Source organism: Salvelinus sp. IW2-2015, linkage group LG4q.1:29 (assembly GCF_002910315.2).
Source record: "Salvelinus sp. IW2-2015 linkage group LG4q.1:29, ASM291031v2, whole genome shotgun sequence".
Lineage (NCBI taxonomy): Eukaryota > Metazoa > Chordata > Actinopteri > Salmoniformes > Salmonidae > Salvelinus > Salvelinus sp. IW2-2015.
Genome location: NC_036842.1, coordinates 75,491,593 through 75,516,144, shown reverse-complemented (window position 1 = coordinate 75,516,144; position 24,552 = coordinate 75,491,593). Strand labels below are relative to the sequence as shown.

Below are 24,552 nucleotides of genomic sequence, written 5' to 3'. Positions count from 1 at the left end.
CCTGTTCATCCATAACTGCGTGGCCACGCACGTCTCCAACTCAATCATCAAGTTTGCAGACGACACAGCAGTAGTAGGCCTGATTATCAACAATGACGAGACAGCCTACAGGGAGGAGGTGAGAGCCATGGTGGAGTGGTGCCAGGAAAATAACCTCTACCTCAACGTCAACAAAATAAAGGAGCTGATCGTGGACTACAGGACACAGCAGAGAGAGAGAGCACCCCCACATCCACAACGACGTGCCGCAGTGGAAACGGTCAAAAGCTTTATGTTCCTCTGCGTGCACATAACTGATGACCGAATGGTCCCTTCACACAGACAACTACAGGGCACTCCAGAGGGTGGTGTGGTCAGCCCACAACATCATTAGGGGCACACTGCTTGCCCTCCATGACATCTACAGCACCTGGTGTCACAGGAAGGCCAAGAAGATCAAAGACTGACACCGTTATGGCTGTCTCTCTATATATGGGAAAGTTATGGTGGTGCTAGAAAATAAATGATCTCTTTCTGCATTAGCCATCAATCCGTTATGGTTGGACAAATGCGTTTATATTGTCTGTGTAGACTGCTCTCTGGCGGAAGTTTTAAGTTTTTTACTTTTAAGACAGTGAAATTTGTAATAGTGGAAATAAAATAATATGCCAACAAACATTACTGGACTAACAAACTGGCTGACTAACCTTTTCAGGAACTTCAGTATCCCTTGGCCTTGGGTAGCAGCAGCAGATCGTTTCATCTTCTTTATCCTGTGCCAAACACATTTATTCAGTGAGTCTAAATTATTAACATTAGCAGCTGGCTGCATGATTGTATCAACATAGCTGCTAATGCTAGCTAGCTAGCTATCTAGCTAGGCTACTCTAAAGCTAACGTTAGTAGTTGTGTTAGCTAGCTATAGACTGGACCATTCTACCTAGTTTTAGAGGATGATTAAACTGCTTTTATTAACTGCAATTTACCATGAACATTTGTGTTTGCTCTCTCATAAGGCAGGCAACCAGGCATGCAGGATAAGAGGGTTTCTTCCTCTAGATAACACAGCCGCAAAGTCAGATTCCACAGACCGGAGAGGAGCGTGATCGAAGAAAGAAACCAAGTGCAGAGTTAAACAATGAGTTTCTGGTGCAAACGAACAGTTGTTTAAAGGCGTAGTTGATGAGGCTCTGTATAGGCTGTAGCTAGGAGACCACTGTGAATCCACCTGTCGCAACGAGCGTGGGGGTTACCTGCTTTCTTTTCCATTGCAAAACGTTTTTCTATGATGTGAACTAATTAATGTCTGATAAACGCATTCGGGGATGCTGCTTTGAAATTGGTGTGGAGGCGCCCCACCAGATTGAAAGGGCAAGAGAAGGGCAAAATCTGTCTCGCCACATGTTTTCTGGTGGCTCTGTCTCTTTCAGACCCAAAAATCTGTTTATCATGTCGCATCAGACATGGTCTGAAGCATGAGTGTGTATTAGCCAACCTGACAGTGTGTGTGTGTGTATATGTGTGTGTGTATTTTGATTGGCTCGCTTGTTGATCTTTCTGTCAATTCTCATTCATTGTCTTGTCTGTCCCTCAGTGATCGACCTACTGGAGGCTCTCAACATGTCCCGCCCCTTAAAGGGTGTATCCAAAGTCCAGGGGAAGTGGCCTGGAACCCAGGCCTACAAACTGCGCCCCCGCTCACCTCACCTGACCCTTCCCGAACAATACTCCCACTACCTTGTTTCCTCACTGCAAGGCAGTCTGGGAATTCACCTGATGGGACGTCAGGGTGCAGACTCCAGTGGCAATCTGCTCTCTTTCTCCTCCTCCTCCTCTTCCTCGCCCATCCTCCAACTCTACTCCTCTACCCGCTCCAAATCTCTGCGTCTGGACCACCAGGCTGGCTCGGAAGGCCAGGAACTTGCCAGTGTCCTGTTCCCAGGAGGAAGTCCCTTCTCTGGGGGAGGCTGGGTGCGGTTGGCCCTGGCCCTGGAGGCTGGCCGTGTATCTCTGTTTGTGGACTGTAGAGAGGCAGTGGTTATACAGAGAGACAAAGAGGAGAGAGTCAAACTACAGCTGCCCCCAGACCTAGTCATCACACTGGCCAGCACACAGGGTGACATGGAGAGCAAGTTCACTGTGAGTAAACACACTCGCATACTGATAAGAGAATTATGTTCTCCAGGTACATAACCCAATTTAATTATATTACTCAGTCTGCAAACCAGAATTTGTAAGATCCTGGTCGAATGAAACAGACGGAGGCCCAGCTAAAATAGTCAAAAAGGTTTATTCACGGGAACGTTCAGGTCGGCACCGAGCTCAGACAGTCTGTGTTTAAAATACCATAAAGACATATTGTTTTACCCTAATTCTGACTAGGACTACACATTTATTGATTATGATTTTATACATTCTAATCAATTCCATACAATTATATGTTTCAGGGCGGAATATTCTAATCATTCAATTAACAGATCATTCTCATTTAACACATACACATATTCACATGTACACACATGCAAGTATGCGCTCGATAACGGTTTCTCTTTCTCTCTCTCTCTCTCTCGCCCTCTCTCTCCCCCCTTCTATCACTCCATCACTATCTCTTTGTAGGGTTATGTGCAGACAGCTGAGATCTCTACCAGAGCGTATCAGAGGCGTCCGTGGCAATGTGACAACATTACAGGTACAGGTTTTTTAACCTGGCTACTGGTTTTATGGCTACTTTGCCATTAAGACAAGTCCGTGTCATTCTCTATGAATGAGGAACTGAGTGTACTAATCTATTACTGGAATATTAGCCCTCCTTCAGCTCCTCACACTCCCTGTCATATAATAATCTAGCCATTATGATTGGCTGGAACAGGGTCATGAATTTTGACCTCTTTGACCTCTAGTCCTCTCTGACCTCACTCTGACAGGACCACCCTGAGGCCAGACCACCCAATCACAGAAAGACATACGTGTGTGTGTGTGTGGGGCGGGGTCTGGGGGGGGGCTGTTATTAGTATCCTTGTGGAAATCCCCAAAAGTCCCCACAAGAATAGTAAAACAAGGAAAATTCTCCCTCGTGGGACATTTACCAGGTCCCCACAAGGACAAAGGATATTTTAGGCTTAGTGGTTAGGTTTAGGGTTAGGTTTAGAATTAGGGTTAGGAGTTAGGGTTATGGAAAATAGTGTTTTGAATGGAAATAAATGTTAGGTCTCCACAAGGATAGTAAAACATATGCTGTGTGTGTGGGCATGTGTGCTCGTGTGTGTGTGTCCTCTTGTGCTTGCTCGTGCGTGTGTGCGCTCTGGGCTCTGGGGACTAGATATTATCCGTGGTCCCCCAGCTACTTCCTATAGGTTGTTTATTTATGAGTTCTAAGTTTAGAGTAACTGTTAATTCACATTTTCAGACGGATTAACTACTGTTTTTGTATTAGATCAACTGATTACTGGCTTCCTCCTCTCCCTCCCTCTTTCACTCTCGCTCCCTTTTCCCCTCATCCCCCCTCACTCACTCTCTTTCTCTGTTCTTCTCCCCTCACCCTTCCCCTCTTTCTCAGATTCTCTGCATGGCCCTCCCCATGCCCAGCTCAATAACTCTGCTCCAGTAGACAGGGTTGACAGTGGACCTGGGCTGGAACCTCAGCAGGATATAGCCAACTACCAGCCACATAACCCCTCTCTCCACCCCCATCATCCCCAGGGCGACCAGCCCCAGAGGGGTGGGGTGTTTCTGGGTCCTCCAGCACCCCATGGGGTGAGACCTGTCTCTCAGTCCCAGGGCGAGGACAGGCTGAGGGGGTTGGAGGAGAGGCTAGAGGGCCTGGAACGCATGCTGGACATGGTCAAGGCCCAGGTAGCCACAGCAAAGTTCTGTATTATAATGTGATATTTTTTAAAGATTTCAATGGGCAATTGAGGTATACTCATCCTTATTCACGCAAGACTGACTATTGACTATGTATTTCTGTGTGTGTGTGTCTGTGTGTGTGTGTGTGTAGAATGTGGACCTACAGGCGCGTGTGCAGTATCTGGAGGGGTGTGAGTGTGTGAGGCGTGGGTGTGTGTGGGAGGGGAGACAGGTGGAGGAGGGGCATCGCTGGGAGACGCACCGGAACACATTCTGCACCTGCACCTCTGGACAGGTCACCTGCTCTGCTCCTACTGACGGTCGGTACCGTACTGCACACACACAAACACAGGCATACCAGTGTTTCCCACTAAGATTTGTTTCAGCAGCAGTGGCAAAGTAAGTGTGGGTGGTGAGGAATCTACACATTTAGCCATGGGGCAGAGATACATTTTCACAGTTTTAATGCTAGTTTCCTGCAATTCTACACATTTTTCATGGGGCTAAGATGAAAAAATGCTGTTTTAAAGCAAATTTCTTGCAATTTTACACATTTTGCCATGGTTTCACACTGGGCACAGACATCAATTCAATGTATTTCCACATTGGTTCAATGTCATTTCATTAAAATGATGTGGAATCAACATTGATTCAACCAGTGTGTGCCCTGTGGATTTTGCCGTGTTCTTATGTTATCTAAGTCACTCAAACATATAACAAAATCAATGGGGGCCCCATGCCAGGACATTTTTGGTTTGTTTTTATTTTAGTGATTGTTAGTTCTCAAAGATGATCCTATTTAAAATATGTAGCTCCATTATATACTTTCCAGTTCCTTCAGAAAGTATTCAGACCCATTGACTTTTTCCACATTTTGTTAAGTGTCAGCCTTATTCTAAAATTGATAGAAAATAAAATAGTCTTCAGCAATCTACATACAATACCTCATAATGACAAAGGCAAAAACATAAAAACTGAAATACCTTATTTACATAAGTATTCAGACCCTTTGCTATGAGACACGAAATTGAGCGCAGGTGCATCCTGTTTCCATTGATCATTCTTGAGATGTTGATTGCAGTCCACCTGTTGTAAATTCAATTGATTGGAGATGATTTGGAAAGTGCATGTCAGAGCAAAAACCAAGCTATGAAGTCAAAGGAACGGTCCGTAGAGCTCCGAGACAGTATTGTGTCGAGGCACAGATTTGGGGAAGGGTACCAAAAAATGTCCCAAGGTTCCCAAGAACACAGTGGCCTCCATCATTCTTAAATCGAAGAAGTTTGGAACCACCAACACTCTTCCTAGAGCTGGAGCAATCGGGGGAGAAGGGACTTGGTCAGGGAGGTGACCAAGAACCCAATGGTCACTCTGTCAGAGCTTTAGAGTTCCTCTGTGGAGATGGGAGAACCTTCCAGAAGGACAACCATCTCTGCAGCACTCCACCAATCAGGCCTTTATGGTAGAGTGGCCAGACGGAAGCCACTCCTCAGTGAAAGGCCCAAAAGGCAACTAAAGAGTTTGCCAAAAGGCACCTAAATACTCTCAAACCATAAGAAACAAGATTCTCTGGTCTGATGAAACAAAGATAGAACTCTGTGGCCTGAAAGCCAAGCGTTACGTCTGGAGGAAACCTGGCACCATCCCTACTGGGAAGCATGGTGGTGGCAGCATCACTCTGTGGGGATGTTTTTCAGCGGCAGGGACTGGTACTAGTCAGAGGCAAAGATTCGAGGAGAAAAGTACAAAGAGATCCTTGATGAAAACCTGCACCAGAGCGCTCAGAACCTCAGACTGGGGTGAAGGTTCACTTTCCAACAGGACAACGACCCTAAGCAGACAGCCAAGACAATGCAGGAGTGGCTTCGGAACAAGTCCCTGAATGTCCTTGAGTATCCCAGCCAGAGCTCGGACTTGAACCCGATCAAACATCTCTGGAGACCTGAAAATAGCTGTGCAGCAATGCTTCCCATCCAACCTGACAGAGCTTGAGAGGATCTACAGAGAAGAATGGGAGAAACTCTCCAAATACAGGTGTGCCAAGCTTGTAAAAACATCATACCCAAGAAGACACTAGGCTTTAATCGGTACTTAAGGTACTTAAGCAAAGTACTGAGTAAAGGGTCTGAATACTTATGTAAATGGTGATATTTCAGTTTTATTTTTATTTATAAATTAGCAAAAATGTATAAAAAACCGTTTTTGCTTTGTCATTATGGGGTATTATGTTTAGATTGAAGAGGGGGAAAAATGATTTAATCAATTTTAGAATAAGGCTGTAACCTAACATAATGTGGAAAAAGTCAAGCGGTCTGAATACTTTCCAAAGGCACTATAGTGTATATCTGGTTTTAGTATCAGATTTTTTGGGAGTGGCGGCAACGATTTATGAATATGGGGAAACACTGCACACACACACACACACACATGCACAAGACACAAACAACACTCACCCACACAAGCATCCAATGTGTTAAACAAACAGAGGCATACATTGCTGCCCCCCCAGAATCCCGCCCCTGTCGTAATGGGGGTGTGTGTGTCTCTTTGACCTCTGACCTTGCTGGGTTCCGCTGCCTCTGCCCCCCCTATACCACCGGGACATACTGTGAAACACAGCTAACACAGGTACTACCACATATAATAGACATTTAAACTATTCTAGATTAGTGTATTAGACTAGACAAAACTTGACCATACTAGTGGAGTGTGTTGGTGTGATTCTTGTGTGATCCTTGTGGCTGCTTGGTTTATCTGACAGGTCAGCAGAACATTTGACAGGCTTGAGGTGGGTCAGAACTCTGACAGGTTTGGACACCACTTTATAGAGTTTTGTGTTTTCTAGAGTTGTGTGTGTTGTAGAGTTGTCCTGTGTCCTGCAGAGTTGTGTGTTTTCTAGAGTTGTGTGTGTCGTAGTGATTTCCTGTGTCCTGCAGATCTGTGTGTTTTCTAGAGATGTGTGTGAGTACTGTAGAGCAGCGATTCACAACTTTTTCCTTTCCGGGGAAATCACTGTCAAAAGCTCTTGAGGACCACCATTCACAGAGTCGCAATTTTTTTTAAACATAAAATATCTTAGCAGTCAAATTTAGAGTACATTTTTACAGCGAATGCAACAGATTAAAGGCCTATTATTACAGATGGATGTAAAAAAAAAAAAAAAAAAAAATGTGGGGGGGTACCCCTTTCTCGTGATATCCAATTGGTAGTCTTTTCCCAACGCTGCAACGGCCGTACGTACTCAGGAGAGGCGAAGATCGAGAGCCATGCGTCCTCCGAAACATAACCCCACTAAGCCACACTGCTTCTTGACAGACTGCTTGCTTAACCCGGAAGCCAGCCACACCAATCTGTCGTACAGCTGGCCGGCCAAACCCTCCCCTAACCCAGACGATGCTAGGCCAATTGTGCGCCGCCTCATGGGTTCCCGGTCGTGGCTGGCTGCAACACAGCCCGGGATCAAACCCAGATCTGTAGTGACGCCTCTAGCACTGCGATGCAGTGCCTTAGACCGCTGTGCTACTCGGGAGGCCCCAAGATGGATGTTTGTTAAACAATTTGTGAAATTGTTTATAACATCATTATGTTATTATTTTTGGAAGAAAAACAAATTAAAACAATTGAGGCCCACCTGCAGTACCTCCGCATACCATAAGTTAAAAACCACTGCTGTAGAGTTGTGTTGTAGAGTTGCGTGTGCACTGCAGAGCTGTGTTTTCTAGAGTTTTGCTTTGCTGTAGAATTGCATGCTGAGTAGTGAGTGTTGTAGATTTTTCCTGAGATGTAAATAGCGTGTAGTGATCTGCTGTGGGGTAGTGCTGTATAATAGTTAGAGCTGTGTTGGTAAACAATCTGGGTTGAGTTTCCCAAAGCCTTCATAGCTAAAGTTGTACTTTTCTCTCAAGGACTGAGACCCAAGTTACTCTGAAAGTCGATTTAAGGTCAATCCGAGATCTGCAGTGGCCATATAGCATTTACAGCAATGCGGCCTCTGCAGAAGTCAGAACATTCATACTTCTTGCGCTTCGGGGAGCTGTCATACGCATCCAATAAATTGGTCTGCATCACACTACTCGTAGTGATTCAGATATAATCTCTTTAGCCATCCAGCTAATTACGAGCAACTGCCTAAACGAAAAGACGAAACCTTACCTCTTCTGAGATGTTGGAGTCCGTTTCCCCGCGCTTGACATAGGAGCTCAGCCAAGATAGCATGAGGATAAAAGGCTGCACAGTTTTCCGACCTGCATCTCCATCCCGAATCTCACAATTGCCCCACAGCAAAAATAGCATAGATTTAGGCTATTGTTTATATGTGTATTTCACACTATGTTGAGGTAAAAATCAGAGTATAATGCTTGAGTGTATGTCAACCCCAACACATGTTCATGTCATCAATCAACTGCATTACTGTTAAAACCGACTTTGACTACCACCACCACTTTTTCCAAACCTGAAAAGGGACAACTTCTAAATGTTATGCAGCGAAATCAGCCAAATATATCCAAATGGGATTTTGGTAACCATATACTGGGCCTGTTACAATATATCAACCATGACGGATTTGACAAATATAAACTTTGTTAGATCAGATTTGTTGAATGTGTGCCAATCCAGCATCCTTCTATCCCCCACTGTCTGCTCTCCATTGACCTCTTTACCGCATCTATCTCCATTATCTCCCCGATCTATTTCCAGGAGTTCAAACTCATGTTGGTGTGTTTTAAATCCCTACACGAGGTATCATAAAGATGTATTTTGTTTGTGAACTTGGTCTTAACAGTGATGAGAGGAGGACGGCTCATAATAATGTCTGGAACAGCGTGAATGGAATGGCATTAAAGACATGGAAACCATGTGTTTGATACAATTCCACTGATTCCACTCCAGCCATTACCATGAGCCGGTTCTCCCAATTAAATTGCCACTATCCTCCTGTGGTTCTGATAGCCTTTCATAAAATTTCTCCATGTTTGTTGTCAAGGAAGTGAGTTTGTGTTTATACAGGATGTACCACCCCCACCGACCATCAACTAATCATTTCAATGCGGGGCTATACGGAGCTATGCAGGGCCCTCCGCATTGTTGCAAAATTTGGGAGTTGCACAGCGTCACCGTACAGAGCTCTATTTGGCCTCCGTAATCCTCTGGAGGCTTAGCAATTGCAATCACACCCGCCTTACGGAAACCTCCTGACCGCATTGCTGGATCAAGTATAAATCGTCTTTTAAACAAAGTGCTTCATTCATTGTCAAAAATACATTTCTCAATTGTTACTCTCTCATGCCTGGTGTGGCTAGGTTGTTGAGAGAAAAACTCCACTTTATCTTTGAGGTTTTCTGGAAACTCACCACTGCTTTGTAGTACTTAATGCCTAACATTAGACTAGCATTGTTCCTGATGTTTAATGGAGAATGCTGCACTGGGTTAGGGAGGGTAAAAGGCACTGTGTGTGTGTAGGCATGCTGGCAGCCCCGTCCAGAGGGCAGCTGTAGAGGTCAGAGTTCACCTCAGCGTCGCTGGTCCTTCAGCCCCGCCTATGGCCGCTGTGACCACTTCCTGTTCTGCACAGGAAACAGCAACAACAACTTCCTCTCCCTCGAGGCCTGCCAGGAGCAGTGCATGATGGGAGCCTGCTGCTTCCGCCTGCCCAAACCGGGCCCTCTCATTGGCTACGACAGCCAGGGCACCGGTCGCCATGGATACAACACAACCTCCAACCAGGAGCAGAGTGGAAGGAGCCAAAAGGAGGAAGAGGCATGGTTTGGAGAAATAACTGACACGAGGACATTGGAGGAGGACGGATCTGATCACTTTGGTTACCAGTGGTTCAACCTGACCAGGCCAGACCAGCAGAGAGAAAGAAAGGAGGAGAGAGGGAGAGAGAAAAATGCTCGTGGGTTTGACGGGACGGATGCTGATTTCATCTACAGCTGTGAGTACCTGTCTGTGTCAGCCTGTCAGGCCAGGGTCAGAGACCTGCAGGGAGAGGGAGAGGCTGTGAGTTTCTCCCCCGGTCAGCGCTGCTCTGAGGTGGGTTGCGTCCACGCCTGTGGCTGCCTCTACCATAGTCTGCCATGGAGCTACGGGGAGAGGTTCAGGCATGGCTGTGAAGAGTGTTTGTGTGATCAAAGTGGAGCGGTGCAGTGTGGGTGTAGTCAACTGACACAGCGGAAGGAGATACGAGACCTGACCCTAAAAGAGAGACGTCAGTACCAACGAGCCATCAGGAGGCTCTACGCACAGCCAGGTACACCTGTGTACAGCTAACTCCCAACTAGCTAGGTACACCTGTGTACAGCTAACTCCCAACTAGCTAGGTACACCTGTGTACAGCTAACTGCCTAACTAGCTAGGTACACCTGTGTACAGCTAACTCCCAACTAGCTAGGTACACCTGTGTACAGCTAACTCCCAACTAGCTAAGTACACCTGTGTACAGCTAACTCCCAACCAGCTAGGTACACCTGTGTACAACTAACTCCCAACTAGCTAGGTACACCTGTTTACAGCTCACTCCTAACTAGCTACTGTAGGTACACCTGTGTACAGCTAACTCCCAACTAGCTAGGTACACCTGTTTACAGCTCACTCCTAACTAGCTACTGTAGGTACACCTGTGTACAGCTAACTCCCAACCAGTTAGGTACACCTGTGTACAGCTAACTCCCAACTAGCTAGTTACACAATTTTTGCTGTTTTGGCTCTGTACTCCATCACTTTGGATTTGAAGTGATACAATGACTATGAGGGTAAAGTGCAGACTGTCAGATTTAATTTGAGGGTATTGTCATCCATATCGGTACACCGTGTAGAAATTACTGCACTTTCTGTGTCATGATGAGTGATCATGTAACAGGGGAAGTTAGCATTTTTGTGGGAGTATGATATTCGTGTGTCTAACTTTCTCACTCATCATTATCCACGATTAATGTAGGATTATCCATAATCATGGTAGCATCCACATTAATGTAGAAGTGTTTAGAAACATATTCTATTGTTATTTACAATAAAAGTTACTCCAAAATGACACAATACCATTTACCATTCACTTCTATTAGGCATAAAATAATCTGAAACATGACCAAAACAAAAAGCAAATGCATCCAACAAATTTGTAGAGTCACAAGCTTGATGTGACATTGCGTGCTATGAATATGGGGCCAAATACTTAACTTTTTACTTCTTTAATACACATGTAAATGAATTTGTGCTAATACTTTTGGTCGTCTAAAAGTTCTGTTTTTTCTAAACGGTTCAACCGATATGGATGAAAATACCTTCAAACTAAAGCTGTCAGTCTGCACTTTAACCTCTTAGTCGTTGTATAATTTCAAATCCAAAGTGCTGGAGTACAGAGCCAACTACAAAAATTCACTGTCCCAATACCTCAGGGTTTCCGTTAGCTAGTAATAGCCGGCTTTTGGCCCCCCAAAAAATTATGAAAAGCCGATTAAATAAAACTGCTGCCGGTCAATTGGCCGGGAGAAAAAATAAATTTGCATTAGTAAATAATCATTTTTAGCCTAATCATTGATGGAAATACCAGTTAATGGAAATACATTTAACTGGTCATGCTTATCAGTCTATAGGTTAATTTACATAATTTTGTGGAATTAAATTGGTGCTTGTGTATTTTTGTTAGTCGTTATTTTTATCACACATGCACAGCATACAGCTACAGAGCCTATGAGTGGAAAATTTGTTATTCAAGTGCATAGGCAACGGTAGGCAGGCTTCATCACGTCACACACCAACTTACAATGAGCTGGAAGCATGTTTGCATTTTGAACACATATACTTAATTGTTTGTTTGAAACCTGAATATTTTAATTAATATTATGAGGCACGGCTTGCTTTGCTTCAAAGTAAAATCTGACCTTAAAACGTGGAGGCAATTATTTAAAAAATACTTCCATATGCTATTGACACCAGTAGCCTATTTGTCTCATGTTCTATTGGTTTTCAAATCAACTTTCTTTCATTGTCCAGTAGCCATAGGCACGATCCTAGTCATATTAGCAACCCATGCTAGTTGTTGCATCTTTAGATCTCCCCTCTTTCTAAATTTCGAACAGATATTTTCATCTCTCTCACATAAAACCGCTCGCATGTGCAGTGAGCTTTTGACAACAGTGTGTTCCCGCTAATTGCATTATGCAAAGAACATTTGCGACTAAAAACAACAAGGTAACTAATGTAAAATATACTGTGTCTGTAAAATGTATATACTGTAGGTTCAGAACTTTTGTGAAACAACAGAGATAGATGGGAGGGGTTGAGGGTAGCTGAAGAATGGGATTTAAAAACAAACAAAAGATAAATATTGTAAACTACATTGTGTCTGTAAAATGTATATAGTATGTACAGTAGAAGCTGAAAGTAAAAGCCTAAGTGTTGTTGTCCATTAGTTTACTCCAATTAGGGGAGGGGTGGTAGGGTTATGGGAAAATAATAAACAAAAATATATATTAAATATATATATAATAATATATATATATAGTTGAAGTCGGAAGTTTACATACACCTTAGTCAAATACATTTAAACTCAGTTTTTCACAATTCCTGACATTTAATCCTCGGAAAAATTCCCTGTCTTAGGTCAGTTAGGATCACCACTTTATTTTAAGAATGTGAAATATCAGAATAATAGTAGAGAGAATGATTTATTTCAGATTTTATTTATTTCATCACATTCCCAGTGGGTCAGAAGTTTACATACACTCAATTAGTATTTGGTAGCATTGCCTTTAAATTGTTTAACTTGGGTCAAACGTTTCGGGTAGCCTTCCACAAGCTTCCCACAATACGTTGGGTGAATTTTGGTCCATTCCTCCTGACAGAGCTGGTGTAACTGAGTCAGATTTGTCGGCCTCCTTGCTCACACACGCTTTTCAGTTCTGCCCACAAATGTTCTATAGGATTGAAATCAGGGCTTTGTGATGGCCACTCCAATACCTTGACTTTGTTGTCCTTAAGCCATTTTGCCACAACTTTGGAAGAATGCTTGGGGTCATTGTCCATTTGGAAGACCCATTTGTGACCAAGCTTTAACTTCCTGACTGATGTCTTGAGATGTTGCTTCAATATATCCACCTACTTTTCCTCCCTCATGATCCCATCTATTTTGTGAAGTACACCAGTCCCTCCTGCAGCAAAGCACCCCCACAACATGATGCTGCCACCCCAGTGCTTCACAGTTGGGATGGTGTTCCGCGGCTTGCAGGCCTCCCTCTTTTTCCTTCAAACATAACGATGGTCATTATGGCCAAACAGTTCTATTTTTGTTTCATCAGACCAGAGGACATTTCTCCAAAAAGTACGATCTTTGTCCCCATTTGCAGTTGCAAACCGTAGTCTGGCTTTTTTATGGCGGTTTTGGAGCAGTGGCATCTTCCTTGCTGAGGGGCCTTTCAGGTTATGTCGATATAGGACTCGTTTTACTGTGGATATAGATACTTTTGTACCTGTTTCCTCCAGCATCTTCACATGGTCCTTTGCTGTTGTTCTGGTATTGATTTGCACTTTTTGCACCAAAGTACGTTCATCTCTATGAGACAGAACGCGTCTCCTTCCTGAGCAGTATGACGGCTGCGTGGTCCCATGGTTTTTATACTTGCGTACTATTGCTTGTACAGATGAACATGGTATCTTCAATGCGTTTGGAAATTGCTCCCAAGAATGAACCAGACTTGTGGAGGTCTACAATTTCTTTTCTGAGGTCTTGGCTGATTTCTTTTGATTTTCCCATGATGTCAAGCAAAGAGGGACTGAGTTTGAAGGTAGGCCTTGAAATACATCCACAGGTACACCTCCAATTGACTCAAATTATGTCAATTAGCCTATCAGAAGCTTCTAAAGCCATGACATAATTTTCTGGAATTTTTCAAGCTGTTTAAAGGCACAGTCAACTTAGTGTATGTAAACTTCTGACCCACTGGAATTGTGATACAGTGAAATAATCTGTCTATAAACAATTGTTGGAAAAAGTGCGTGTGTCATGCACAAAGTAGATGTCCTAACTGATTTGCCAAAACTGTAGTTTGTTAACAAGAAATTTGTGGAGTGGTTGGAAAATGAGTTTTAATGACTCCATCCTAAGTGTATGTAAACTTCCGACTTCAACTGTATCTACAGTACCAGTCAAAAGTTTGGACACACCTACTCATTCCAGGGTTTTTCTTTATTTTTTTACTATTTTCTACATTTTAGAATAATGCGTGTAACGTACTGCGTTGTGCGCGTTGCTGCACTTAAAATATGAAGAAATAATATTTTATCACATTTTAAGCTAAACGATCTGATCTGTTGCATCAGCCTCATTGCTTTTTCAAGTTTTCTTTTCATGTAGCCTAGGCCTACTGATTGCATAATTTTGGGATCTATCATCCCACAACTGTCCCAGAGTCTGTTTGGAATAGGCTATTTCTTTCTTACACAGAACAACAAGCTGACCAATAGAATAGGTCAACTTTTCTCCTATGGGGGATATTAGATTGACATAGGCTAGTGATTTTGCTGTTCGTTACTCATCTTGTTGGCTGAGGAAAAGTAAAAGTGGCAGTTATTCTAACATCTTCAAAGTGAGCACGCAAATTCGGTTAGAAGGACACGCCGTTGCATCTTCTAGTTGCATGTTCTGTTAAGATGAATAAGCATAAATGTGATTTCTGTCATTCTAAGCATCGTGGGTGGACGCCCTAATCAGGTGACGCACCCAATTCATATGCGTCTGGTAAATGTATCAAATGTCCGTTAAATTAAAAGACTGACGGCCAAATGTCCGGCGCCACATCTTCCTAACGGAAACCCTGGATACCTGTACAGCTAACTCCCTAGCTAGCTAGATACACCTGTATAGCTAACTCCCTAGCTAGCTAGGTACACCTGTACAGCTAACTCCCTAGCTAGCTAGGTACACCTGTACAGCTAACTCCCTAGCTAGCTAGGTACACCTGTATAGTTAACTCCCTACTAGCTAGGTAAACCTGTATAGCTAACTCCTTACTAGCTAGGTACACATGTATAGCTAACTGCCTACTAGCTAGGTACACCTGTATAGCTAACTCCTTACTAGCTAGGTACACCTGTATAGCTAACTGCCTACTAGCTAGGTACACCTGTATAGCTAACTCCCTACTAGCGAGGTACACCTGTATAGCAAACTCCCTACTAGCTAGGTACACCTGTACAGCTAACTCCCTAGCTAGCTAGGTACACCTGTATAGTTAACTCCCTACTAGCGAGGTACACCTGTATAGCAAACTCCCTACTAGCTAGGTACACATGTATAGCTAACTCCCTACTAACTCTAATAACCAAGTTCACCTGTACAGCTTACTCTAGTAGCTAGATACACTTGTACAGCTAACTCTACTAGCTAGGTAGACTTGTACAGCTAACTCTACTAGCTAGGTACACTTATACAGCTAACTCTACTAGCTAGGTACTCTGTACAGCTTACTCTACTAGCTAGATACACTTTTACAGCTAACTCTACTAGCCAGGTACTCATGTACAGCTAACTCTTTACTACCCAAGTGTATAGCTAACTGAGATTTGTTCTCTATTATACCTTGGATCAGTCTTGTTTTCATGTTGGTTTTTGTGTAGGTGTATGGGATGGTTTCACCAAGCTGAGAGCTGAGTTCTCCCCTCAGGCTGGTGGCCACACCTACTTCCTGCCCTGGCAGCGCTACTTCCTGCGGGTGGTGGAGCAGGAGCTCCAGGCTGTGTCGTCATGCCAACTGGGTGTTCCGTACTTTGAGTGGACGGTCGACTCTGGTGATCTTTTGACCTCAGCTGTCTGGCAGGCCGAGATGTTTGGAGGGGATGGAGAGAGAGAGAGGAATGGCGAGATGGAAAGGGATGAAGAGAGGGATAGAGCGAGTGAGGGAGATGGAGAGCAAGAGAGCAACTCTGTCTCAGGCTGTGTCCCCCACCACTCCTTCCAGGGCTTGTCTGCACGGTTCCACTGGTCCCCCTGTCTACGACGGAGCTTCAACACTTCGGTCAGCCTCATGATTTTACAATTTTCCTCATGTTTTGAAGCTGTATACACTATGAAATGATTACTGTATGTCATTGCTAAAGGTCAATAAAGTGATCTTTATTTGTCTGTCATGTTTTCCTCTGACATTGTCCCTTGGTCTCAACAGGTGTCTGTGCCTGACGCGGTGAGCGTCCAGAGGCTACTGTCCCAGGGAAACTTCCTGTTGTTCTCCCAGGCTCTGCAGGGGCTGTCTGGGCTATTTAGGCTCTGGGTGGGGGGCCACATGGCCTCTCCTCTGGCCGCCTATGACCCCCTCTACCTCTCACACGCCGCTTTCATCGACAAGCTCTGGACACACTGGCAGGACAGGCACAGAGACGTGCACACTCATGAAGAAGCTCATGGGCACACTCACCAACACACCCAGTACCCGGTGAGGCAGCGTCACGTCAAGATGAAGCCGTTCGGCATTGCTCCTGATGATGTGATGTCTTCACGGGAACAACTGTGTGTGGTGTATGTACCCATAACCCTCGGAGCTCCCTGCAATGTGACATCATCACTCCTTGCCAAAAGAGGGAAGGGCCGCCACAGAGGAGCGAAAGACACTGCCAGCTATCACAGAAAGGGACAAGATACACAAAACAACCATAAACACAGCACCTATGATTACAATGCACAAGGCTATGATGGCTTTGACCACAGTGGTTACAATCGCAATGGATATGACAGACAAGGTTTCAACCGCATGGGCTGGGACCTGCTTGGTTACAGTAGGGATGGTTTGGACCGTGACCACATCGACAGAGAGGGCTATGACATTTCTGGATATAACCGCTATGGGTTTAACCGCCACAATGTTACATGGTTCGGGATGCGCTGGGATGGATTGTTTATGAGGGAGGAGGAGAGAGAAGAGGAGACTCAGGGGGAGAAAAAGAAGCAGAGTGAGGTGAGAGAGGAGAGTGGAGAGGAGGAGAGAGAAAGAGAGAAGGTTATGTCAGAACTCTTTAGCGACAGTGGCTACAGTGTTTATGGTTTCGACCCCTTTGGTTTGGACCGGGGTGGTTTTGATGCATTTGGATTTCGACCAGACGGTTACGATAAGGACAGCTGTAACTGGTTCTACAACGGACCGCACTACCTACGGTTCTACTACCACACCCAACAGCAGCTAATTTCAACCAATCAACACACTCTTAACCACATTACAAGAACCTGCTCTCCAATCACAGCCCTGCCTCAGCACTGGCCTTTGCAGGATTGGATGGCTCTGGATCAAGAGGAGAGCCGAGCCCTGATTGGTCAGTTGGAGCGGGAGTGGGCGGGGCAGAAGCATTCTGATGACTACTACACCCACAAGGTGATGTCACAGAGGGGACGGGGCATTTGGCTGCCAATCACCCCAGACAGCAGGTAACCATTGGTCAATTAGAGAGGGGATGTAAACAGTAGCCAATGAGTAGTGAATATATCTCTTTAGAGTAGAAGTTGTTATTGTATCTTCTCATAGGTTTGTGTGTGTGTTGTAGGTTTTGTTTTGAACTACACTGGTTTTCCGGTTGTCCTCTTGGCTCTGCCCCCATGACCTGCCCTGACCTCTGCCATGAAGCACGTTGTCTTGGTAACCCGATGGCTGAGTGTCGTTTGCGGAACTGTGGCTCCTGCTTTACTGAGTGGCTTGACCCAACCACCGGAGCGTACGTCATCTGCCAGGGCTGGTAACCAGTGCTGACCGGCGCCCATGTCATTCAGCGTAGTGGAAGATGACTAGAAAATGCTTTTTTTGTCATGAAAAACTAATGCAGTTCGACATTAGAGCTTTCATTACCAAGGCTGGTTACCAAGTCTGGAGATAGGACACTTTTCTCTTTCTGGAATACACTTTGATGATGGGTTGGAATGAAAGCCTGCACACCCTGTAGCACTTCCTTTGAATATTTAACTGAAGTAGGAGATATTTAGACATCAGGAGGTGTAATCAATGTACCACACTGTATTAGATAAAGGGAGTGAATGTTTCTAGTGTTCTTTGTTGCTGCTTTAACTCTTCATCTATTAAGCTGTTTACCCACCACATATATGACACCACACACACAACACAACACACACACACACACACACACACACACACACACACACACACACACACACACACACACACACACACACACAACACACACACACACACACACACACACACACACACACAGTATTCGTAAAATGTTCTTTGTTCTGTCATGTTCCCTATAGAAATAAAAGTTACTTACTTTTCAAGCATTCCATCTCCACACACACACATATACACACAGTAGGCCGGTATATGTCGAATGGGTCTCTGTTCTGTCAGTTCCTATAGAAACGACCCTGTTGGAATGTACTGTAAACATGATATTATCCTCAATCTCTCTCTCTCTCTCTCTCTCTCTCTCTCTCTCTCTTCTCTCTCTCTCTCTCTCTCTCTTCTCTCTCTTCTCCTCTCCTCCCCCTCTAACTCTCTCCGTCTTCTCTTCATTTCTCTCTCCATCCCTACTCTCTCTCTTATCTTCTGTCTTAATCAGTCTTTCTTTTCTTTCCCAGCCTCTGTCTACTGTCTTGTTCCTCTTGTTTTTTTCTGTCCATCTTTCTTTTCTGTCCGTCTTTTCTCTTAATTGTTTCTGATGGCATCCACCGACACACCACACACACACACACACACACACACACACACACACACACACACACACACACACACACACACACACACACTCAGTCAGTCAGTCACTCTTATGCAGACACAAACACGCACTCATACACTCTTTGATCTTTCTGCGTTGGCCTGCCTGCTCGGATGAGTGGTGGAAATGCCTCCTGGCACAGTTGGTGGGCAGCCTCACACACACACACACATACACACACAAACTGTTGCTGTGACAAGTCAATTGTGTGTTAATGTACTCACCGGGGCAGTCTCTAACTCTGTACCACCACAGGCACCTCTGTTTATGGTTACAGCTGTAAAACATCTGTGTGTGTGTGTGCGTGTGCGTGTATGTGCATGTGTGTGTTATATGAGCAGCATGCTGTTGTGTCATTACTAAAGAGAAAAGCCAGATGTTCTGGAGAGAGACGGGGAGAGAGTTAGAGGGATAGAGAGGGAGAGAGACGGAGAGAGAGTTGGAGGGATAGAGAGGGAGAGAGAGAGGGAGAGTGAGTTGGAGGGAGAGAGAGGGAGGGAGGGAGGGAGGGAGGGAGGGATATCACAGAAACACACATTCCAATTACCAGGGTATTATTTATTCTTAGGTCTGATTGTTTGTCAGATGAGTAGATACTGCTGACAACTAGACACTCACCCCCCCTCAGCCCACTACCCCAGTATACCTTAAACACATCCATCATATACACACACATACTTGCTAGCATGTGGACATGGACAGATACGAGTATACAGAACAAACATACACACACCTCCCTAACCTCTCTCTCTTTCTGTCTGTAGGGTGTAAGTTGGACGGTCGTCCCTATAATTCCTCTATCAACACCATCGATGGCTGCCAGACCTGCACCTGCAAGGTGAATATGTCTGCCATACACTGACACATACAGTACGTACCAACATACACTTCAACACTTACATACATTGACTAAATTATGATTCTTTGCTCTTTCTGTGGGTTGTGCTAGGAGGGTAGTATGGTGTGTTCCCCACCTTCCTGCCCCCCCCTCGACTGCTCTGAACAGGAGACACTTCATGGAGAGTGCTGCGCTCGCTGTAAAGGTTTGTATAATTCATACTCTGACAGAAGCAATCATATGTTCTTATTACTAACATATGCATGTATTTGTGATGGGTGTCTGTAGGTTGTATCCATACAGGCATCCATTACCACCACAGAGCTAAATGGAGACCATCACAAAACCCCTGTAGTCTCTGTTACTGTCTGGTGAGTCTCTCTCTCTCTCTCTCTCTCTCTCTCACTTGCTTCCTTTCTTTCTCCTTCTTTCTCTCTCTCTTTTGTTCTTTCTATTTCTCATAATCCACTAGAGATGGCTTCATGTGCTGACAGGAATTTACTTTTACTGTAGATTAATGTCCTGACCTTTAACTTTTGCCAGGAGGGTGTTGTTAAATGTGAGACAGAGAAGTGTAGCCCTCCATGTCGGAACCCTTCCTCCCCACCACCCAATACCTGCTGCCCAGTCTGCCATGGTGAGACACCCTGTATGCGTGTGCGTGCGTGTGTCTGTCTCTGTGTGTCTGTGTGTGTGTGTGTGCGTGCGTGCGTAGAATTGAGTATACAGTGACAGTGTGTGATTATGTGTGTTTCAGGTTGTGGAATGAACAGCCAGGACTTCCTGAATGGAGCCCAGGTCCCTAGTGTAGACCGCTGTCAGGAGTGTGTGTGTATGGTAAGACTGTGACAGAGCTCTGTGTCTCTGTATGTCAAATATTTGTGCATACAGTATGTGTCTAAAACAGACCATGACGTGTGTGTGTGTTTCTCCTCTCTCTCCTCAGAATGGAGATGTCCTCTGCTCGCCTCGACCCTGCCCTGCCGTTTCCTGTCCCAACTCTGTCCGTCGCCCCGGAGACTGTTGCCCACGGTAACACACACATAAAACCTCCAGTATCATAGCTGTAGTAGCACATGTAGTTAAATATGCATCATCTTTCGCCTGTGTGTGTGTGTGTTCTAGGTGTGAGCAGTGTGAGTATGACTCTCAGGTGTTGATGTTCCCCTCCAGGACAGATCCCTGTCTCCGCTGCCATTGCTCTGTGAGTACTGACTATGTGTGTGCACGTGTTCAAGTCGGGAATCAATATGGCCACAACAAAAAAGTGACATATTGGAAGTCTATGAATAGGCTGTTGAGGTGTCATTTGATGCGTTTCTCTCTATCCTATAGGCTGGAAAGTTGTCATGTGATATGTATCTCTCTTACCAATAGGCTGGAGAGGTGTCATGTGAGCGTATGGATGCATCATGTCCTCCTCTGCGTTGTAGCCACCCTGTGACGCCTAGAGGACAGTGCTGTCCCACCTGTGATCGTGAGTTCAGCCTGCCGCTGTCTTTACACTCTAACTCCTAACCTTCACCACTATCTATCCATCCCACCCCTGTGTGTGTGTCTGTCTCTGCAGAGTGTGAATACGAGAGGAGAGTCTACGTTAATGGTAACGTTTTTAACCCAGCTGGAAGTGGACCCTGTGTCCAGTGCAGCTGCAAGGTGGGTCTGAACTCACACACATAGATAGACATACACACATTGATGCACATATTAACAAACAATACATAAGTTCTGAGTGTGTGTGTGTATCAGGATGGAAATGTGAGGTGCCAAGAGGAGAGGTGTCCTCCGGTCCAATGTTCCAACCCCATCAACGACCCCCAGTTCTGCTGCCCCATCTGCAAAGGTACCACATATTATTTTGCAACAATGATAACATCCTATACATACAGAGATAAAGACAGGAATATATCTTGACATAAACAATCCTACACCCCCCCTCTCTCTGTCTCTCTCTCTCTCTCTCTTTTTTTCTATAGTGTGTGTGTTGGAGGGGTTGAAGTATGAGGAGGGTTCTCAGTGGCAGGCCGAGGGCTGCTCCAGCTGTACCTGTCTAAACGGAGAAGTGGTGTGTACACACACACACTGTCCCCCCACTGCCTGCACACACCCCACCAAGACCACCGGTAAGACTGTGAGTGTGCATGTCTGTCTGAGTGTATTAATTTGAAATGGCTATCTTTCTTTTCCATTCTCATTCCATGATCTTTTTCCTTTCTCTCTAGGTTTGTGCTGTGCAGAGTGTGAGCGCTGTACCTTCGATCAGCGTATTTATAGCAACAGACAAACCTTTACACACCCCGACCAGCCCTGTCATACCTGCACCTGTCTGGTGAGAGGACACACACACAGCCAAACATACACACACACATAACATACTGCAACATACAATTGCATAACATGGTCCTACCCCCCACTCCCCAGGAGGGTACGGTGCAGTGTGTGAGTAGAGCCTGTCCCCCCCTGAACTGTTCCAACACACACACACCGCATGGAGAGTGCTGCCCTAAATGCCCAGGTACTCTTCGCCTAAAACACACACATATATTAACACACATATATATTAACCTTGTAAATACAAAACACCTGTGTTTTCTAAGTGTATTTTTGCCTGTGTGTTTGTTCCAGACTGTTCCTTTGAGAACCGTGTGTTTGTGGACGGCGAGGTGTTCCCCAGCCCGGTGAGTGTGTGTGAGGAGTGTGTGTGTGTGTCAGGGAGGGTTGACTGCCACGCATCAGAATGCCCCCGGCCTCACTGCACCACCCCGCTCCCAGGGACCTGCTGCCAGAACAACTGTAACGGTACACACACACACACACATTCACACACGTAGGCATACACACACACACATATGTATAGTGTCAAACCATGTCTAAGCAAAGAACACCTTTTTGCAGGGTGTAGCTACGCTGGGAAAGAGTACCCCAACGGACAAGAGTTCCTCCATCCCACCGACAACTGCAGGACCTGCCACTGTATCGTAAGAACACACACATCAGCGCCAATGTTGAGGGTTAGCTGTAATCCAGTGTTTTGCCCATTCCAAAATGACCATCCTACTGTAGCTAAAGGTTTGAGTGACAGTCCCATATGCCTACAACCATGAACCTGTTAGGCCCATACCTTGTGTGTGTTGTAGAATGGTAACGTCCAGTGCTTGATGAGGAGGTGTCCACCGCTGGCGTGCTCCATCCCCAACCTGCTGCCTGGAGAATGCTGTCCCCAATGCCCAGGTACGCAACTACAGCCAGGGACAATGATTGACTAATTGAAATGAAAAGTAAATGTATTATTTGGTGTCATAAATTATTCTATGTGTCTGTGCAGTCCCCCCTGCTGACTGTGTGTATGAGGGTCGGCCCTACAGACACACTGAGCGTTTCTACGACCCCACTGACCCCTGTCGATCCTGCCTCTGCACCAATGGGACGTCTCGATGTCAGCGCAAGCCCTGCCCCCTCGCTCACTGCTCACACCCCATACAGCAGGAGTGCTGCAGGACCTGCGACGGTACGACACTTCATACAGTTTACATAACATGACATTATACTTCATACAGCCTGCATGGCATGACATTACACTTCATACAGTTTACATAACATGACATTAATCTTCATACAGCCTGCATGGCATGACATTACTCATACAGGCCCTGCATGGCATGACATTACCTTCATACAGTTTACTGTTTTACATAACTGACATTATACTTCATACAGCTGCAATGGCATGACATTAACTTATACGTTTAAACATAAATGGACATTATACTTATACAGCCTGCAGGCATGACATTACACTTAGATACAAGTTTACATAACATGACATTATACTTCATACAGCCTGCATGGCATGACATTACACTTCATACAGCCTGCATGGCATGACATTACACTTCATACAGCCTACATAACATGATATTACACATACAGCCCACATGTGTGTGTTTCAGGCTGTCTGTATGAGGGTCGGGAACGGGCCAATGGGGAGTCGTGGGGTGATGTGTCGGACCCGTGTGGAGTGTGTGTGTGTCGCGAGGGTTCTGTCCACTGTGAGAGGAAACGCTGCCCTGCTGTCAGCTGTCCCTACCCCATACAGAGAGAGTGCTGCCTAGCCTGTGATGGTGAGACACCTTGTGGGATATTGTGTGTGTGTCTAAATCAGTCCCTGATTAGAGGGGAAGGACTAAACCCTTCTCTCCCCCCTTCTCTCGCTCTCTCTCTACAGGCTGTATGTATGGGGGTATGGAATATCCTGATGGCTATGAGTTTCTCAGTGGAGAGGACCCGTGTCGAGTGTGTACGTGTTACGTAGGTGATGTGGTGTGTAGCCAGCTACCCTGCTACCAGGACTGCACACACCCCTACAAGCCACCCGGCCAGTGCTGCGGAGAGTGTAACCGTGCGTTCACACACACACCTCATACACACACTGTATGTCAGTGTTCCTCTAAGTAACATATTTACAATGTTTCTCCTTTAGACATGGTTTCTATGGCAATTTCTTCCTGTGACAGGTTGTTCCCATGGCAATGTGGTCCTCATCAGTGGCCAGTCAATCCCTGACCCTACTGACCCCTGCTCAGAATGTACCTGCCAGGTAACACACACACACACACACACACACACACACACACACACACACACACACACACACACTATTTAGTGTTTAATACACAATGGAAAGAAACTATACCCAAACAAGCATCAGCTAAGCTTGAACAAAAACGGAATCAGGTGCTCAACTAAGGGACTTGAAAATCCCCCCAAAATTATTACCCAAGGACACTTCGACAGGTGACTGCCCAGGAAAATAAAGAAAAAGGATCACTCTGTTTCTGCATAGATCTGAATATTTATTGACGGGACATACATTCAGGCTTACGTTTCGGCGTAATCTCCTTCATCAGACACCTATTTGTACTTTGTATGTGTAACTTTATTTAAATATTTTTCTCTCTCTCCCACTCTCTCCTCTCTATATCTCTCTCTCTGTCTGTAGGATGGATCAGTGAGGTGTGTGAAGAAGTTGTGTCCTCCAGCCTCCTGCTCTCACCCTGCCACCAGCCCCTGTGGCTGCCCCGTGTGTGACGGTACTCTACCCGCTATAACATATCTGTCTTTATTTCTTTCTGTCTGACACTGACATTTATGTTTTTGATTTATGTTTTTGTTCTGTGTCT

At 45.2% G+C, this 24,552-nt stretch overlaps 2 protein-coding genes across 2 annotated transcripts in view; both read left to right on the top strand.

Moving 5' to 3' along the window:
* kcp (kielin cysteine rich BMP regulator) overlaps nucleotides 1-24,552 on the top strand; it is a 46,184-nt gene that overhangs the window by 4,603 nt on the left and 17,029 nt on the right. The window contains 25 exon segments of the mRNA XM_070443124.1: nucleotides 1,574-2,118; nucleotides 2,596-2,668; nucleotides 3,536-3,831; nucleotides 3,977-4,145; nucleotides 19,299-19,372; nucleotides 19,484-19,577; nucleotides 19,661-19,743; nucleotides 19,916-20,009; nucleotides 20,130-20,209; nucleotides 20,319-20,404; nucleotides 20,498-20,576; nucleotides 20,750-20,849; nucleotides 20,943-21,028; nucleotides 21,122-21,215; nucleotides 21,349-21,495; nucleotides 21,595-21,701; nucleotides 21,794-21,887; nucleotides 21,998-22,171; nucleotides 22,268-22,350; nucleotides 22,510-22,603; nucleotides 22,698-22,880; nucleotides 23,323-23,493; nucleotides 23,598-23,771; nucleotides 23,887-23,969; nucleotides 24,372-24,501. Coding sequence (XP_070299225.1) covers nucleotides 1,574-2,118; nucleotides 2,596-2,668; nucleotides 3,536-3,831; nucleotides 3,977-4,145; nucleotides 19,299-19,372; nucleotides 19,484-19,577; nucleotides 19,661-19,743; nucleotides 19,916-20,009; nucleotides 20,130-20,209; nucleotides 20,319-20,404; nucleotides 20,498-20,576; nucleotides 20,750-20,849; nucleotides 20,943-21,028; nucleotides 21,122-21,215; nucleotides 21,349-21,495; nucleotides 21,595-21,701; nucleotides 21,794-21,887; nucleotides 21,998-22,171; nucleotides 22,268-22,350; nucleotides 22,510-22,603; nucleotides 22,698-22,880; nucleotides 23,323-23,493; nucleotides 23,598-23,771; nucleotides 23,887-23,969; nucleotides 24,372-24,501 — 3,393 coding nt within the window.
* LOC111962546 (uncharacterized) lies at nucleotides 14,698-17,838 on the top strand. Its single transcript, XM_023985702.3, has 3 exons — nucleotides 14,698-15,836; nucleotides 15,984-17,233; nucleotides 17,350-17,838. Exons 1-3 carry the CDS (start codon nucleotides 15,645-15,647, stop codon nucleotides 17,540-17,542), a joined length of 1,635 nt encoding a protein of 544 aa, XP_023841470.1. The 5' UTR covers nucleotides 14,698-15,644; the 3' UTR covers nucleotides 17,543-17,838.

Bases quoted from the DNA above. Each gene is read 5' to 3' on its own strand.
- LOC111962546 (XM_023985702.3), top strand. From the start codon at position 15,645: ATGTTTGGAGGGGATGGAGAGAGAGAGAGGAATGGCGAGATGGAAAGG. The intron at 15,837-15,983 runs GTCAGCCTCATG...TGGTCTCAACAG, and splicing joins GACGGAGCTTCAACACTTCG to GTGTCTGTGCCTGACGCGGT. The intron at 17,234-17,349 runs GTAACCATTGGT...TGTGTGTTGTAG, and splicing joins CCAATCACCCCAGACAGCAG to GTTTTGTTTTGAACTACACT.